This window comes from Vigna umbellata, chromosome 1 (genome assembly GCF_029865625.1).
Source record: "Vigna umbellata cultivar VRB3 chromosome 1, Vumbellata_1.0, whole genome shotgun sequence".
Classification (NCBI taxonomy): domain Eukaryota; kingdom Viridiplantae; phylum Streptophyta; class Magnoliopsida; order Fabales; family Fabaceae; genus Vigna; species Vigna umbellata.
Window position 1 is genome coordinate 106,256,452 of NC_142165.1, and position 13,908 is coordinate 106,270,359.

Below are 13,908 nucleotides of genomic sequence, written 5' to 3' on the forward strand. Positions count from 1 at the left end.
TTCCTCTTATCTCGAAAAGGCGGAATCTGCCGTATAAAATGCAGACACATTCCCGCCAATATGCAAGAGCTGGTGCGCAAAACTAGGGTTTCTGTTCAAGAACTTCGAAGGCCCCTCAGCTGCATTGACCATGGCGGAGGACCTTACTCAGATCGCTCACTTGCTCAACAGCACCCTCAGCCCGGACGCCGCCGCCGTCCGCGCCGCCACGGACTTGCTCGATCGGTTCTCCGTCAATCCGCAATTCCCTTTCCAGCTCCTCATCCTCTCTGCTGGTATTAATTTCATTTCCCTATTCAATTGCTCCTTCCGGAGACAAAACAATCGTGATGGTTTTCGTTTCGTGTTTTTGCGAACAGGAGCAGGAAATCAAGGCCAGAAAATTGCCGCTGCTACCTACCTCAAAAATCTCACTAGACGTAACGTCAGTAGCTCCGGCGAAAAGCCTTCGAACGTGAGCAAGGAGTTCAAGGAGCAGCTGATGCAGGTGTTGCTTCAAGTCGAGTTATCCGTTCTCAAGATTCTAGTTGAAGTGGTATGACTATAGTCATTTTCGCTCTTTAACTGCTTTTATATTTACGTGTATATGTGTGTGTGGGTACTTATTTATGTGTGTGTGTGTGTGTGTGTATATATATATATTTGAATCTGACTGATGACCGATTCTGTGGATGCAGTTCCGCCCCATTGTGGCAGCTGATTTTGTTAAGCAGAATTTGTGGCCCGAGCTTGTGCCTAATTTGCAGGCTGCTATTCAGAATAGTCATCTTATCAACGGTTCAAACACTAAATGGAATACTGTAAATGCACTTATTGTTCTCCATGCTCTTATTAGACCTTTCCAGGTATTCAAATTTTAAAGTATGTGGTTATGAGTTTTTGAATTTTCTGTTGTTTGTTGTAATTTGTCGTATTGTGATTCTGTGTGAAAGGAATGCCGGTATTGATAATTTGTTCAAAATTTCTTTTGCTGGTTGAGTTGATGTATAAAGGAGGGAAAAGAACTTGTCACCGACTTGTGTCTTGCATTGTACGAATTTACATGTGCTTCTCTAATTGATTCTTTGCCCTAGTTTATGTGGTCTTAAGTTCATTCGGAATCTTTGCCAGTTTTGTTCTCTGAAACATTCTATTTTTAACAGGTTTTTACTTTAGAAAGATTTTTTGTCTCATGTGCATTTGTGTCCTGGTTAGCCCCATTCTGAACTTTAGGATTGTACTTCTTTCTATAATAACACTTTAGCTCTCTTTCTGTTTTTGTATAACTTTGTATGTAATGTGATGCTTGTTGAATGGCTTACGGAAATACAAACTTTTAACCATTAAATGGAGAAGATAATTGGTGGACTTTGGTTGCCTTGACTCGTGTTCAAATTCACTCCTTCATCTTGCAGTATTTTTTGAATCCTAAAGTAGCTAAGGAGCCAGTACCGCCACAGTTGGAGCTTATATCGAAAGAAATTCTTGTGCCTTTGCTTGCCGTTTTCCATCAATTTGTTGAAAAGGTATTGTCTTCTTATTTGTGTTCCTCACCTTTTGGCATGAGTTTCACTTCTGAGTGATTTAATGATGCTTGGATCAGGCTTTAGCAACCCATGTCATAGCAGAAAATGAAACTGAGAAAGTCCTTCTCACTATATGCAAATGCCTACATTTTGCGGTAAGTATAGACATACAAAAGTCTACACTTTAGTTATTTTCTACATTAATGTGAACATATTCAATCATGGTGGAGCTAAACCTTTTAAATGATGTTATTATCTAAATGGCATTCTTCAGTTATCTTCTGCCCGTATTGATTGTGATGCCTGTACCCTCGTGTAACTTTGCTATTAAATTCTGATAAGTGTACTGCACTTCTAAAAGTTGGACTTTGATGCTGAGTTTTTGACTTGTCGGCTTCAAGTGGAATTTGTGGCATCCTGATGGTAATTTGTCTCAATTTGATTACACACTGGCTATTTTCAGTATTGAGTGTAGTTTTGTTGAAAGCACATTACATTATACTATTTTCTGATAAATTATGGATGAAAAGTTCTTGGTGTAGGTCTCCGTGTCTCTTATTTATAATGAAAATTCAAGTGTGTAAGAGAGATAGATCCATTATTCTCATCTTGTTTAAGTTACTACTGTACTTGTTCAAGAAAATTTGGTTCTTTGAGTGAAAAGGAAAATTTCAGAAAGTGTGGCGCATTATTTTCTCTTTTACTAGTTTTTATTTTGTCCAAGACTTCAGCCTTAATTTTTTTCCCTGTACTTAACATGCTTTATTCTGTTTTGCTACTGCTACTTTATATCCCTTCTAAATTGATGTTTCCTTTTCCTTTTACACGACATTTTTATTTGTAGGTGAAGTCCTACATGCCATCAACATTGGCTCCTCTGTTGCCTTCATTCTGTCGAGACCTAATGAGCATTTTGAGTTCTCTGAGCTTTGATGGTACAGTCAATCAAGATGATGAATATTTGACCAGATTGAAGACTGGAAAAAGAAGTCTTCTTATTTTCTCTGCCCTTGTCACCCGGCACAGGAAGCATTCTGATAAGTAATGTGGCTCATAAATTGTTTTTTAATTGAATATAATTCTTTTTACTATTGTATATTGAATCATATGCTCCTCATTTTCAGGTTGATGCCAGAAATTATTAAATGTGTTTTAAACATAGTCAAGTTTAGCAAGAATACGAGTGTAAGATATTTTCATTTCTTGTGCTTAATGACTGGTTAGTTGGCCTGAACATGGTTATGATTTCTACTTTAGCTCTTCGTCTGTCAGAATTCTAAAATACTTAGCGGTGCTTTTCCTGAAACCATTGTCTCCTCAGCATTATATGTATTTTCCAAACTGCTTCAAAGTCTTTATTATCTTTAACTTGATTCTGGAATTGTCTTACCTTGATATTTGTTGTTATAGTTCCTCATATTTCATTCCAAAATTTGAACTGTTATGTTCCTCTTGCAGCAACTTCCTTTCCTGTCTGAGAGGCTTATGTCCCTAGGTTTTGATGTAATTTCAAATATACTAGAGACTGGGCCGGTAGGTTTTTTTTTCTTTCTTTTTTTTTTGTTTCAATTGTTAGAATGCTAAAAAACGTGAACTTTTCAGTGAGCATATTCTTCAAAATACTCATCATTGATGGGCTTCCGTGTAATTTAATGCAGGGATGGCGTTTAGTTTCTCCACATTTTTCAACTCTATTGGAATCTGCAATATTTCCAGCATTAGTATTGAATGAGAAGGTCAGAATTTATTGAAACAAAAGTAACATGAATAGTGTTTTTGCTTAAGTGGAATAAATCAGTCAAAAACTGTATCTTATATGTTTTTTCTTGTTATTTTCTTATGGAAATGTTGATGAATAGGACATGTCAGAGTGGGAAGAAGACCCAGATGAGTATATCCGGAAGAATCTTCCTTCAGATATAGTATGAGAATTGATCTTTGTCTTCTTTTTTTTTTTTTCTTAATGTTTAGATATATCTGACTTGAACTTATATTAGGATGAAATTTGTGGATGGAGAGAGGATTTATTCACAGCCAGAAAAAGTGCAGTAAACTTACTTGGTGTCATTTCGATCTCAAAGGTTACTGCTCAACAAAGATTGATTAATCTATGGCTTAGTTATTACCATTGTTCATTTTTGTCATTAATGTCTGCAGGGTCCACCAATGGAGACTGCCACTGACAGTTTATCAGCTTCATCCAAGCGTAAAAAAGGTCAAAAGAACAAAAAAACCAATCAACGGCGCTCTATGGGGGAGTTATTGGTGCTTCCATTTTTGTCCAAGTTTCCCATTCCTTCTGATTCCAATTTGTCTCAGAAAATATTGAATGAGTGAGTTTTATGCATGCTTCACATGTTAAGTAAATTCAAATTATATTTTTAAGATCAATGACCTGATCTAATATAATAAATACTCTGTTAATATTTTAGTATGTTTTTGGAAGTCTATTGACAAAGCAATAATATAATTAGCAATATGAGTATGTATGTGCTTTCTTTTTGAATCAGCCTCGAAAGGATATAGCTGAACTTGGTTCTTGTTTGATGCAACTTTGTTGAAGAAATAATTGCTTTCAAAAGCACTCTCAAAAAGATGCCAAAAAAAGTTATTTTCACAAATCAAGTCAATTTAGTCAATCATGAGACTAATCAATTGTGTTTACAGCTATCATGAATTTATACAAATGACTTGTACATTTTTTGTTTTGATATGCCTTTCACTTCTTTTTTCATAAGAACTTTGATCTTGATTAAAGAGGGCAAGGTTATTTGTTGTGTAGATATCCTTACTCTATAGTAGGTTAATTTCCTTTCTTTATGACTTTTTCTACATTTTCTTGTTACATCTTGAACTATGGCAGTTACTTTGGTGTTCTTATGGCATATGGTGGCCTGCAAGATGTGAGGACATTTCTTCTTTTCAACTATACATCATTTTTTCTATGATAATTTACAGAAAGGAGTTTTAAATTCTATAATTTTACAGTTTTTGAGGGAGCAAGAACCGGAATTTGTAACAACCCTTGTACGAACACGGATTTTGCCTCTGTACACTGTAGCTGTGTCCCAACCATACCTTGTTGCTAGTGCAAACTGGATACTTGGAGAACTAGGCTCCTGTCTGCCAGAAGTAAGACAAAATGTCAATTAATCTTTCATGACTCAAGAAACTTTATATTCAAATTACTTATCATTATGCTTTGATGTTACTGTAATGGCAAAATACTTTCAAGACATAGTTGATCCCAAGTCGATTTGTCTGTTTTCAGGAGATGTGTGCTGATGTATATTATCAGTTGCTTATGGCATTGGTCATGCCAGATAGGCAGGGCCCTTCTTGCTATCCAGTGCGGGTTTCTGCTGCTGGAGCAATTTCCACACTACTTGATGTGAGCTTTTAGTTCCCTGATTTGTTTTGGACTGGGATGTTCTGACTCTTTTCTCTCACTGATTTCTGTTCCCGTCATCTTTTTCAGAATGACTACATGCCCCCCGAATTTCTACCCCTTCTCCAAGTAATTATCGGTAGCATTGCAAAGGATGAGATCGAGAATGAGAGCGAGAGTTCCATCTTATTTCAGCTTCTCAGTTCTATTATGGAAGCTGGAGATGAAAAAGTTGCGGTTCATATTCCACATATTGTCTCCTCAATAGTGGGTTCAGTCTCAAAATGGCTAACTGTCAATATGGAGCCTTGGCCTCAAGTATGTTGATTTTATTTTCTTTGCGTATTTATTGATTAATAATCACTTCTATTTTCTTCACCATACAATTCTAATACATAATAACATTATATCTGGATGTTTGAAGGTTTATTGAAATTTCTTCACAAGAATCCACATGGTTTTCAGGATTGGAAGTTTTAATGATATGAGTTGGATGAAATTGAGGACCTACTTACACTGTTATGTACATAATTAAAACATTTCTCCTGTTTGTATGCTGTAGATTGTTTCTATATCAAAATATCTAGGATAACATTGTGTACAATTTTTGTGCGTATAGTGACGTGTTTGCCTTGATATGCTGAGTTTTTTTTCCCTTAATTGCTTTGTTTGAGGAGGACATATACTTTTCTTGCTTTGATTTGAGTTGTTAGGCTATACATGTGCTACTTTTGATGTGTTTATGTACGTACAATAGGTGGTTGAAAGTGCAATTGGTGCTCTGGCAGTTATGGGTCAGACTTGGGAAAATTCGAGGCCTGAAGAATCTGATTTGGATGAGGCTCGTGATAAATGGACTGCAGATCACGTGACAATTGCTAGAGCTTTTGCTGAACTCTTGCAGCAGGCTTGGCTTACCCCCCCATGCACACTGGTTAGCTTGAGTTCCTTTTAAATTGAACTTTGATTTTCTTTACTTTATGTGCCCAAGGGAAAGGGAAAAATAGTATTTGAATGGGCTTGATGAAACTCTGATTTGTGATGATATCTTGTGACATTGTATTTTTTTCTTTTTATCTCCTTAAACGTTTTCGGTGATAACAATGATAATCTGTCTTACACACGCACCTCTTCTACGATTTTTTTATTGCTATTATTCTTTGGAGTATATTTGATTGTACACGTAAGTGTTTGTGTTGATTGGTCCCGCTCCTTGCTTTATGTTTTGTCTATCAGATAATAATTTACTTTCCTTATGTTTTTTTGCATTACATTAAAATGTGATTAAATATATTTTTAGTCACGGCATACTTTTTGTTCCTCAAAATAGATTGTTTCTTTTGGTTCCTCAGTCATGACAATGTTATGCTTTCTTATTTCCCTAAATGAGTAATCTGAAAGGGGAGATGTTTTTGTGAAGGATAAGGACAACATTTGACACATCTCCACAACTGCTGGATTAAATTTGAAATGACAACTATTCTTATTAGTGTCAAAATGAATATTGTATTGTTTACAATATTTAACCCTTTTAATATATATTGTCCTTTTAAAAGTTTTTTCACCTTTTCCTGAATTTGATAAGAATCAACAGGACCAGCAAGCTCCCCCCTCATCATGCATAGAGAATTTGTCAACTTTGCTACAGTCTGTGTTGCTATCTATTGATGGAAATCACATGATTCAAGAACTCAAAGTATCAGAGCTGGTGTCAGTTTGGGCTGAAATGATTGCGGAGTGGCATGCATGGGAGGAATCGGAGGATTTATCAATTTTTGAGGTGATTAAGGAAATTGTAAATATTGATAGTAGATATAGGCTGAACAACTTTATTGTAAAAGATATGCCACCCGCTCCAGCTCCACCTGTTCCTGAACGTTCAATTGTAGAAGGCATTGGAGCTTTCATCAGCGAGGCAATTAAGCAATATCCTTCTGCAACTTTTAGAGCTTGCTCATGTGTCCATATATTACTACATTGTCCAACCTACTCACCTGAAACTGAATGTGTAAGGCAATCATTAGCTGTTGCTTTTAGTCAAGCAGCCATCTCTCGGCTCATAGAGGTTCAAAGCACGACTGGTGCTCTTTGGAAGCCCTTATTGCTTGCGATATCTTCATGCTATTTGTGTTATCCTGATATTGTAGAAGGTATCCTGGAAAAGGGTAAACGTGGAGGCATCACAATATGGGCTTCTGCTCTGTGCGATGTATGCAACAGATCTTCTGAGCCTGGTCTGACGGCAGAATCTGAGATGAAGTTAACTGGTAAATAATTCCTTTCAATCATTACTTAATTTATACATAATATTTTGTTTTCCCTTTTTCTAAGTAATTGTCTACCTTGCCTATTTATTTATTTATGTAATTGTCTATATTATTACATTCTTTCTTCATTATTTACCTTCTAAAATTGTTTTAAGCAATATAGCACAATTTGATTTTATTGTTTGTGCTGGAACTCGAAGTGGTGGTAGTTGTAAATCGAAATCTTACTAATCACGGAAAACCAGCATGGTTCTTGATTGTACTTGTGTATTTTTACTCATGATTGAATATATCGTTTCAAGGCTACTGTTTATCTGAGTTATAAGTTCTAACAGTCAAAGAAACACAGTCAAAAAGTTGAAACTGTTTCTTTAACAAAGTTTTGTTAATTTCTTTTTTGGTGGAATTTAGTGATGGCATTGGCCCGATTGATTGAGCAACTTCTCAAACAAGGGAAGTCCGGTGATGAAATTCAGAGTTGCTTTACTTCACTGTTGGAGCTATCCATACGATTGAAAGAAGCACGTGATGGGAAAGATGAACATGGATCCGATGATGCTGAAGAGGACAGTGACAATGAGGAGGATGAGGATGAGGATGATGACACTGACAATGATGATTATGAGGAGGTTGATGTTTGGAGTGCTTTCACACGAGAAAATGCTAGCAATACATTATCTAACACACCTTTTCTATCACACTCTTGCTATTTGAAATTTGTAGAAAGCACAAAATTGTGTGGGTCAGGTCACTCCATATTTAATGAACCTCACTCAATATTTTGTAGTTTTCAATAAAGTTTTCCTAATATAGGATAGTGTGTTGCTAGCACTCCTCATATATCTCATTTTTTTATTATTATTTGTACTTCATAGCATATCAATATGCAATCTCTATGCCCACAGGTGATTAACATGTTCTCTTCCTCATTTTCTCTTTTTGGTTGGTTTGTTTGCTTAAATAGGACTCTGGGACCGAGGAATATGAAGAAACAGAAGAAGAATTTCTTAAAAGGTATGCTAAAGCTGCTGAGGCATTGGAAAATGGTTCAGCTATTGAAGAAGGGGACGATGAAGACCAGGAACTGGAGCTGGAAATAGGTAATCTTTTTGTTGTCTGCATATGGGAGCATGTGCTTAATCTACTTTTTATTAAACATGCATAGCCCATGTAAAATGGAAATTTCTAAAATGAGTTGGTCATTGCATCATATAATTAATCTGGAGTTTTTAGGAGGTTGCATCATAGTGGTCAAGAACAATTTATTCATGAATATCATTGTCAGAAATTAGGTACACAAATCTCATTGGCAAATATAGCTATACCCAAGGTTGTCAAACTCGAGAGTTTACGTAAACTCGTGAGAGTCCAGTAAACTCGACTCGTAAACTCGACTCGTAAACTCGTAAGAGTTTACTTTGTATGAAAAAAATATAAATAACATTCTAATTCAAATAAGATAACAAAATTATATAAATTGAAATACATAAGTTCATAGAAATATTGTTCATAACATAAAGATATAATGTAAAATATAAATTGAAATGTCAAAGTCTCTATGCCTAATCCTCTAATCCTCTAATAATGGCATCATCATCTCCATCATCATCATCATCATCTAACTCTTCCTCTGATGAATGTTGTGCATCTTCATTGTTCTCAAATGTTATGTTATCAAGATCAAGAGCATCTAAAATAGGATCTGTTGTTGCTCCATCTAAGTGAACATTTTCACTATCATTTTCACCTTCAACTTGATCAATCTCAACAACATCATCTGTCTCTTCAGCTATCCATTCATCATCTGATTCTATGTCATCAAATGGAAGAGCTATAGTTTTTCGAATCTGTCTACTTTTCAGCTTGGAGTTATACATCACATAAACTAAATCATTCATCTTTTTTTGATGTAAACGATTCCTTCTCTTTGTATGAACCTAAAATGAAAGATAATATTTTTAGTGAAGATATAAACATAATAAAGGAATTTATAAATTAAAAATAATTTAAATTACCATTTCAAATGAACTCCAATTACGCTCACATCCAGAAGAACTACAAGTCAAGCTTAAAATTCGAATAGCAAATCTCTTCAACTCTGGAGTTCCATCACCAAACATGTCCCACCATTCCCCAGGATTTAACTCTTTCCTACACTCTTTTGCATCTTCCATTCCAAACAGGCCTCTAGCATTATGAAATTCAACAATTTGTAAATTAATTTTTCTTCTTTCTGCCATATCTGGTATCATTCTTCTCATGCAAAAATACAATCCTTCTTTCACCTCTCCACCATCATCAGATCTAAAGTTAGGTTCATAGTGGAAATGAGGGTTTAGAAAATAGGCAGCTGCATGCAAAGGCCTATGAAGTTGATTATCCCATCGAGCATCAATTATTCTCCAAACCTCTTCATAACTACATCAATCATGCTATATCAGAAATAATCTAACACATAAGTAATTAAACATTGAATGAGTAAAAGTTTGAAAATTTACCTCTTTTTGATATTGTTAAAGTTAGACCTAATCTTCTCTTTTGCACAGTCCATCTCTTCATAAATGAAACCCATTGCAGGTTTTACATCTGAGTCCACTAATCTTAAGACAACCATGAGAGGGGCAGCAGCTTTCAAGCATATGGAGACATTCTTCCAAAATCGGCTATCTAATACTACATGTGCTACTTTTCTCCCCTCTTGTGAAGTTCCAAACTTGCTTGTCTTCCATTCCTCAGAGCTGAACATGGTCAACAACGATGCCTTCAATTCATGAAGACAAGCAAGAGTTAAATAAGCCGTGGCAAATCTAGTCACACCCGGTCTTATAAGGTCTCTACCTTTAGTAAACTTTTTCAATAAGGAAATCAACATTGATCTCCCATAAATGTAAGTTGTAATTTTTCTTCCCTTCTTAATGGTCAATTCATGGACCTTCAAATTTTTTTCAAAATCTTCGAATATCAAATCAATGCAATGTGCTGCACATGGAGTCCAATACAATTTTTCCCTCTTTTGCATCAACAACTCTCCGGCTGCCTTGAAATTTGCAGCATTATCAGTGACAACTTGAACAACATTTTCTTCTCCAACAAACTCGACAACATCATCCAACATTTTGAAAACTTTATCAGCTGTTTTTGAAATGTCTGAAGTGTCAAGTGAATAAAGAAAAACCGTCCCTCTAGGACTATTCACCAAGAAGTTGCAAATAGAACGTCTTTTTCTATCCGTCCAACCATCAGACATAATTGTACATCCAGTTTTCTTCCACTCCTCCTTATATTCCTCAAGATTTGCATCTGTTTTCTTCACAGCTTGTTTCAAGAGCTTCTCTCTAATATCATGATAAGATGGTGGTTTGTATCCAACTCCATACTTACCAATCATTTCACACATCTTTGCAAATGCTGGATTTCTAATTACATTGAAAGGAATGGCACTGGTGTAAAAGAATTCAGCAACTTGAGCATCAACTTCTTCTTTGTATCCTTTTTTCATCATTTGATTTATAGTTGCTTGAACTCCCCCCTTACTAGTAGTAGCAACTTTTTCTTTTCCTTTAAAACCGAATACCTTGTGTCCTCCTTCAAAATTTTCACTTTCTTCCTCGTCTTCACCGATATTTATCTTTCTTTTCTTTAATGAAGCATTCTTAGCTTCTGCAACTACTTTTATCATCAAATTTTTTATTTCATCCGGAACAGAAGCACAAGGCTCAAAATCTTCTCTAGTTCCAGCAAGATGATGCTTAAATCTAAATATGCCTCCACTTACAATCTTTGAGCAATAGTTGCATTTCACTTTTCTTCCATTACCATTAACATCAAATCCATATTTCCATCCAATATCAGATCGGTTTCCTGGAGCATTTTTACTTCTACTTTTACTAACTGATGAAGATACACTTGGATTAACTTCTCCTGAATTTGATGCGTTTCCCGACATAGTGAGGTAAGCTTTTTCACTACAAATATTAAAAATAAAATGTGCAAAAGTTTAAAAATGGAATAAAAACTTGCGTGCAGTGCAGTGCCGTCTCCCCTCTAATGATGTTGTAAAGTGGTGCAGTGCAATGTCCAGTATATTTCTCCCCTCTAATGTACTAAAAGAATAAAAAATTCATTTCCTAATAAAATTGAAAAACGTAACTCACGGGTTATAATTTTTCAATGATAAAACGTCACCCACCCACCACCAGCGGCTGGAAGAAGAAGAGCCTACCTGCGACGCGAGGAAGGCGGTGAGGATGGCGGCGAGGATGGCGGCGAGGATGGCGACCACGCACGGCGACCACGATCTGCGACGACGCACGGCGACCACGATCTGCGACGACGCACGGCGACCACGATCTGCGACGACGCACGGCGACCACGATCTGCGACGACGACCACGATCTGCAACCGGACCAAGCGCGATCACGAGCGGAGCACCACGAGCGACGAAGATCAGTGGTGGAGTGAAAACCAGGCGGACGACAGGGACGAAACGCTAAACAGTGGTGGAGTGAAAATCAGGTTTTAAACCCTAAACAAAACGACCATGCTTTTCTTCGTTTCTGGCTTTTTTCGAACTCGTGGAATCGCTGTGCAATCGCGATTCCGAACGATTCCACCGAGTCCATGTCCGATTCTACTGAGTTCAGTCCAAAAACGAGTTTGGTACCGAGTTAACTCGGCAACCATGGCTGAAAACGTAAACTCGGACGAGTTAACGAGTTAACTCGCGAGTTTGATAACCTTGGCTATACCCATTGGTATCATCCTGAACCAACCCGGATATATCCGCTCTGGCTGGGCACCGTATTGTCTTATTTTTTTTAACGGGTGATGTTGGACATATACATGCGCGCCCCCCGCCCCCGCCCGCGCTCACACACACACACACATATATATATATATATATATATATGTGTGTGTGTGTGTGTGTTTGAATTATATATATATATATATATATATATATATATATATATATATATATAATTCAATAGTAAACATAAAATTATAGATTTAATAAGAATAAAATATTGTTCTTAAATGTTTAATCTGTTGTCATGATCCTAATACAGGTCAGTTAATGGACATTGATGAACAAATGGTATTATCATCCTTGATAGACCAGTACCATCATGTGCTCATACGAGGACTGGTTTTGCCATCGGAGCTCGTTGTTAATTTTCTGAATGCCTTTCCCGTGTACGATTCCTACTTCAATCAATACAGATAGATAGTCATGGTTTGTTTAGTTGTGTGTAAATGGACATTTTAATTTAGAAAAAGTGAGATTTTATTTAAATGTGTACAAAGGAAAGAATTTTCTTTTTTTCATTTTTGGGGTAGGGGTGTTCTAGAAATATTTAGTTGCTATTCTTTCGTTGATTAGTATTGTGTAATTATTCTTTTAATTGGAGAGTGTAGCAAGTCTTTATTTACAATCTGGGATTTTGCATGAGTTGAGGCAGCCCTTGGGAGCTGCGAAAATGTATACTGGTAAACAATTGTCCAGATTTGATTGCTTAATGATTTATGCACTGATGGTTGTTGTGTGAAAGTAATTGGATCCTCTAAAATTTTAAATTAATCTGCAATTATGATGCAATGTAAATAAGTTTTGAAAACAAAAGGATAGGTGTTTTTGGTAACTGATCGGGTATGAAATTGGTGGAAGTTATTAGAAAGTTATTTTTTTGAAACAAATTGGGAATAGCAATCTCAGTTCCATTTCTTAATATCTTTATTCTTTAATTTATTAATGAACTGAGAATATTAAGGCAAGAATTCCCATTTGTGTAATTTTATTTCATGCATTTAATACTTCATTTTTCATGTATTATTTAACTTTCAGGTTAATGGCTCTTAAAAATTGTATTACACAAATCATCAGAAAATGGATTTCTGTAAAAAAAAAAATTATGAGAATTATTATGTATTTCTTAATTCCATTTTCTAAAACTCATTAAATTAGTAAATAATATTTTATAAATATCGCAATAGGATAATAGCAATATTTAAAATTAAAATTTTCAACATCACTGTCACATTAAAAAAAGTGTACAAATTGATAAAGGAAAATTCATGGACGCCCACCTAAGAAAACCTTATCAAATAAGTTTAACATGAACCGTAAGAAAACCTTATCAAATAAGTTTAACATGAAACGAGTAGATTTGCATATTTGGTACCCTTTCTTTTTTTTTTCTCTTGTTATTTTGTTGTGTTTTATTTGTATTAGTTTTGTTATGTTTAATAGTACTGATATTATTGTGCGTGTATAAAAAATTGTCATACCAAGGATGTTATTGTAGATAAATTAAAAAGAACGTGTCATATGAGGAAAGACCTATGAAAACATGTAAAGGCTAAAAAAGTTATTAAGATTTTTGTAAATAAGGATAAATAACTTAAAAATATTATTACATCCATGATATTTCACTAATTTTTTTAATTTGTTGTCACATTAAAATAATTAGAAGTTTAGTATCACGTTTGGTCTCTAATAAATATTTGTTGGAATCATTCAATTAAGTAATTTATTATTTTTGTCTTAATGTAGTTTTGTTAAAAAAAGGGTCATTGTGTCAATTTTATTAAAGTTATTATAATGACTATTATTTGTGTTATTTTGGTTGTTGATTCTCTTAGTTCAAATTCCCTCACTCATCTCAAAATTGTTCTCTCTAAATCCTTCCATTTATCTCACATAACTATAAATTTTTTTATTAAATTACAATTAAATTTAGAAATAAAAAAA

General features: G+C 35.2%; 2 protein-coding genes across 4 annotated transcripts; one reads left to right on the top strand and one right to left on the bottom strand.

The window, feature by feature from the left end:
- Window positions 1-2: 2 nt before the first annotated feature.
- On the top strand, window positions 3-12,708 carry LOC124838275 (ARM repeat superfamily protein). 3 transcript variants are annotated; one of them, XM_088105395.1, is made up of 21 exons: window positions 3-275; window positions 360-535; window positions 678-845; window positions 1,395-1,505; window positions 1,583-1,660; window positions 2,350-2,546; window positions 2,630-2,690; window positions 2,964-3,038; window positions 3,164-3,241; window positions 3,365-3,427; window positions 3,503-3,586; window positions 3,663-3,838; window positions 4,369-4,408; window positions 4,494-4,637; window positions 4,777-4,896; window positions 4,984-5,211; window positions 5,651-5,827; window positions 6,479-7,160; window positions 7,572-7,789; window positions 8,125-8,260; window positions 9,738-10,144. In XM_088105395.1, exons 1-21 carry the CDS (start codon window positions 131-133, stop codon window positions 9,932-9,934), a joined length of 3,354 nt encoding a protein of 1,117 aa, XP_087961521.1. In that variant the 5' UTR covers window positions 3-130; the 3' UTR covers window positions 9,935-10,144. The 3 variants fall into 3 exon arrangements, with proteins under 3 accessions (XP_087961521.1, XP_087961522.1, XP_047169798.1); XM_088105396.1 differs by having other exon boundaries at window positions 6,488-7,160; XM_047313842.2 differs by lacking the exon at window positions 9,738-10,144 and adding an exon at window positions 12,227-12,708 and having other exon boundaries at window positions 46-275.
- LOC148207044 (uncharacterized) lies at window positions 8,267-9,196 on the bottom strand. The gene has a single exon (XM_088105397.1). It carries the CDS (start codon window positions 9,056-9,058, stop codon window positions 8,723-8,725), a length of 336 nt encoding a protein of 111 aa, XP_087961523.1. The 5' UTR covers window positions 9,059-9,196; the 3' UTR covers window positions 8,267-8,722.
- Window positions 12,709-13,908: the final 1,200 nt, after the last annotated feature.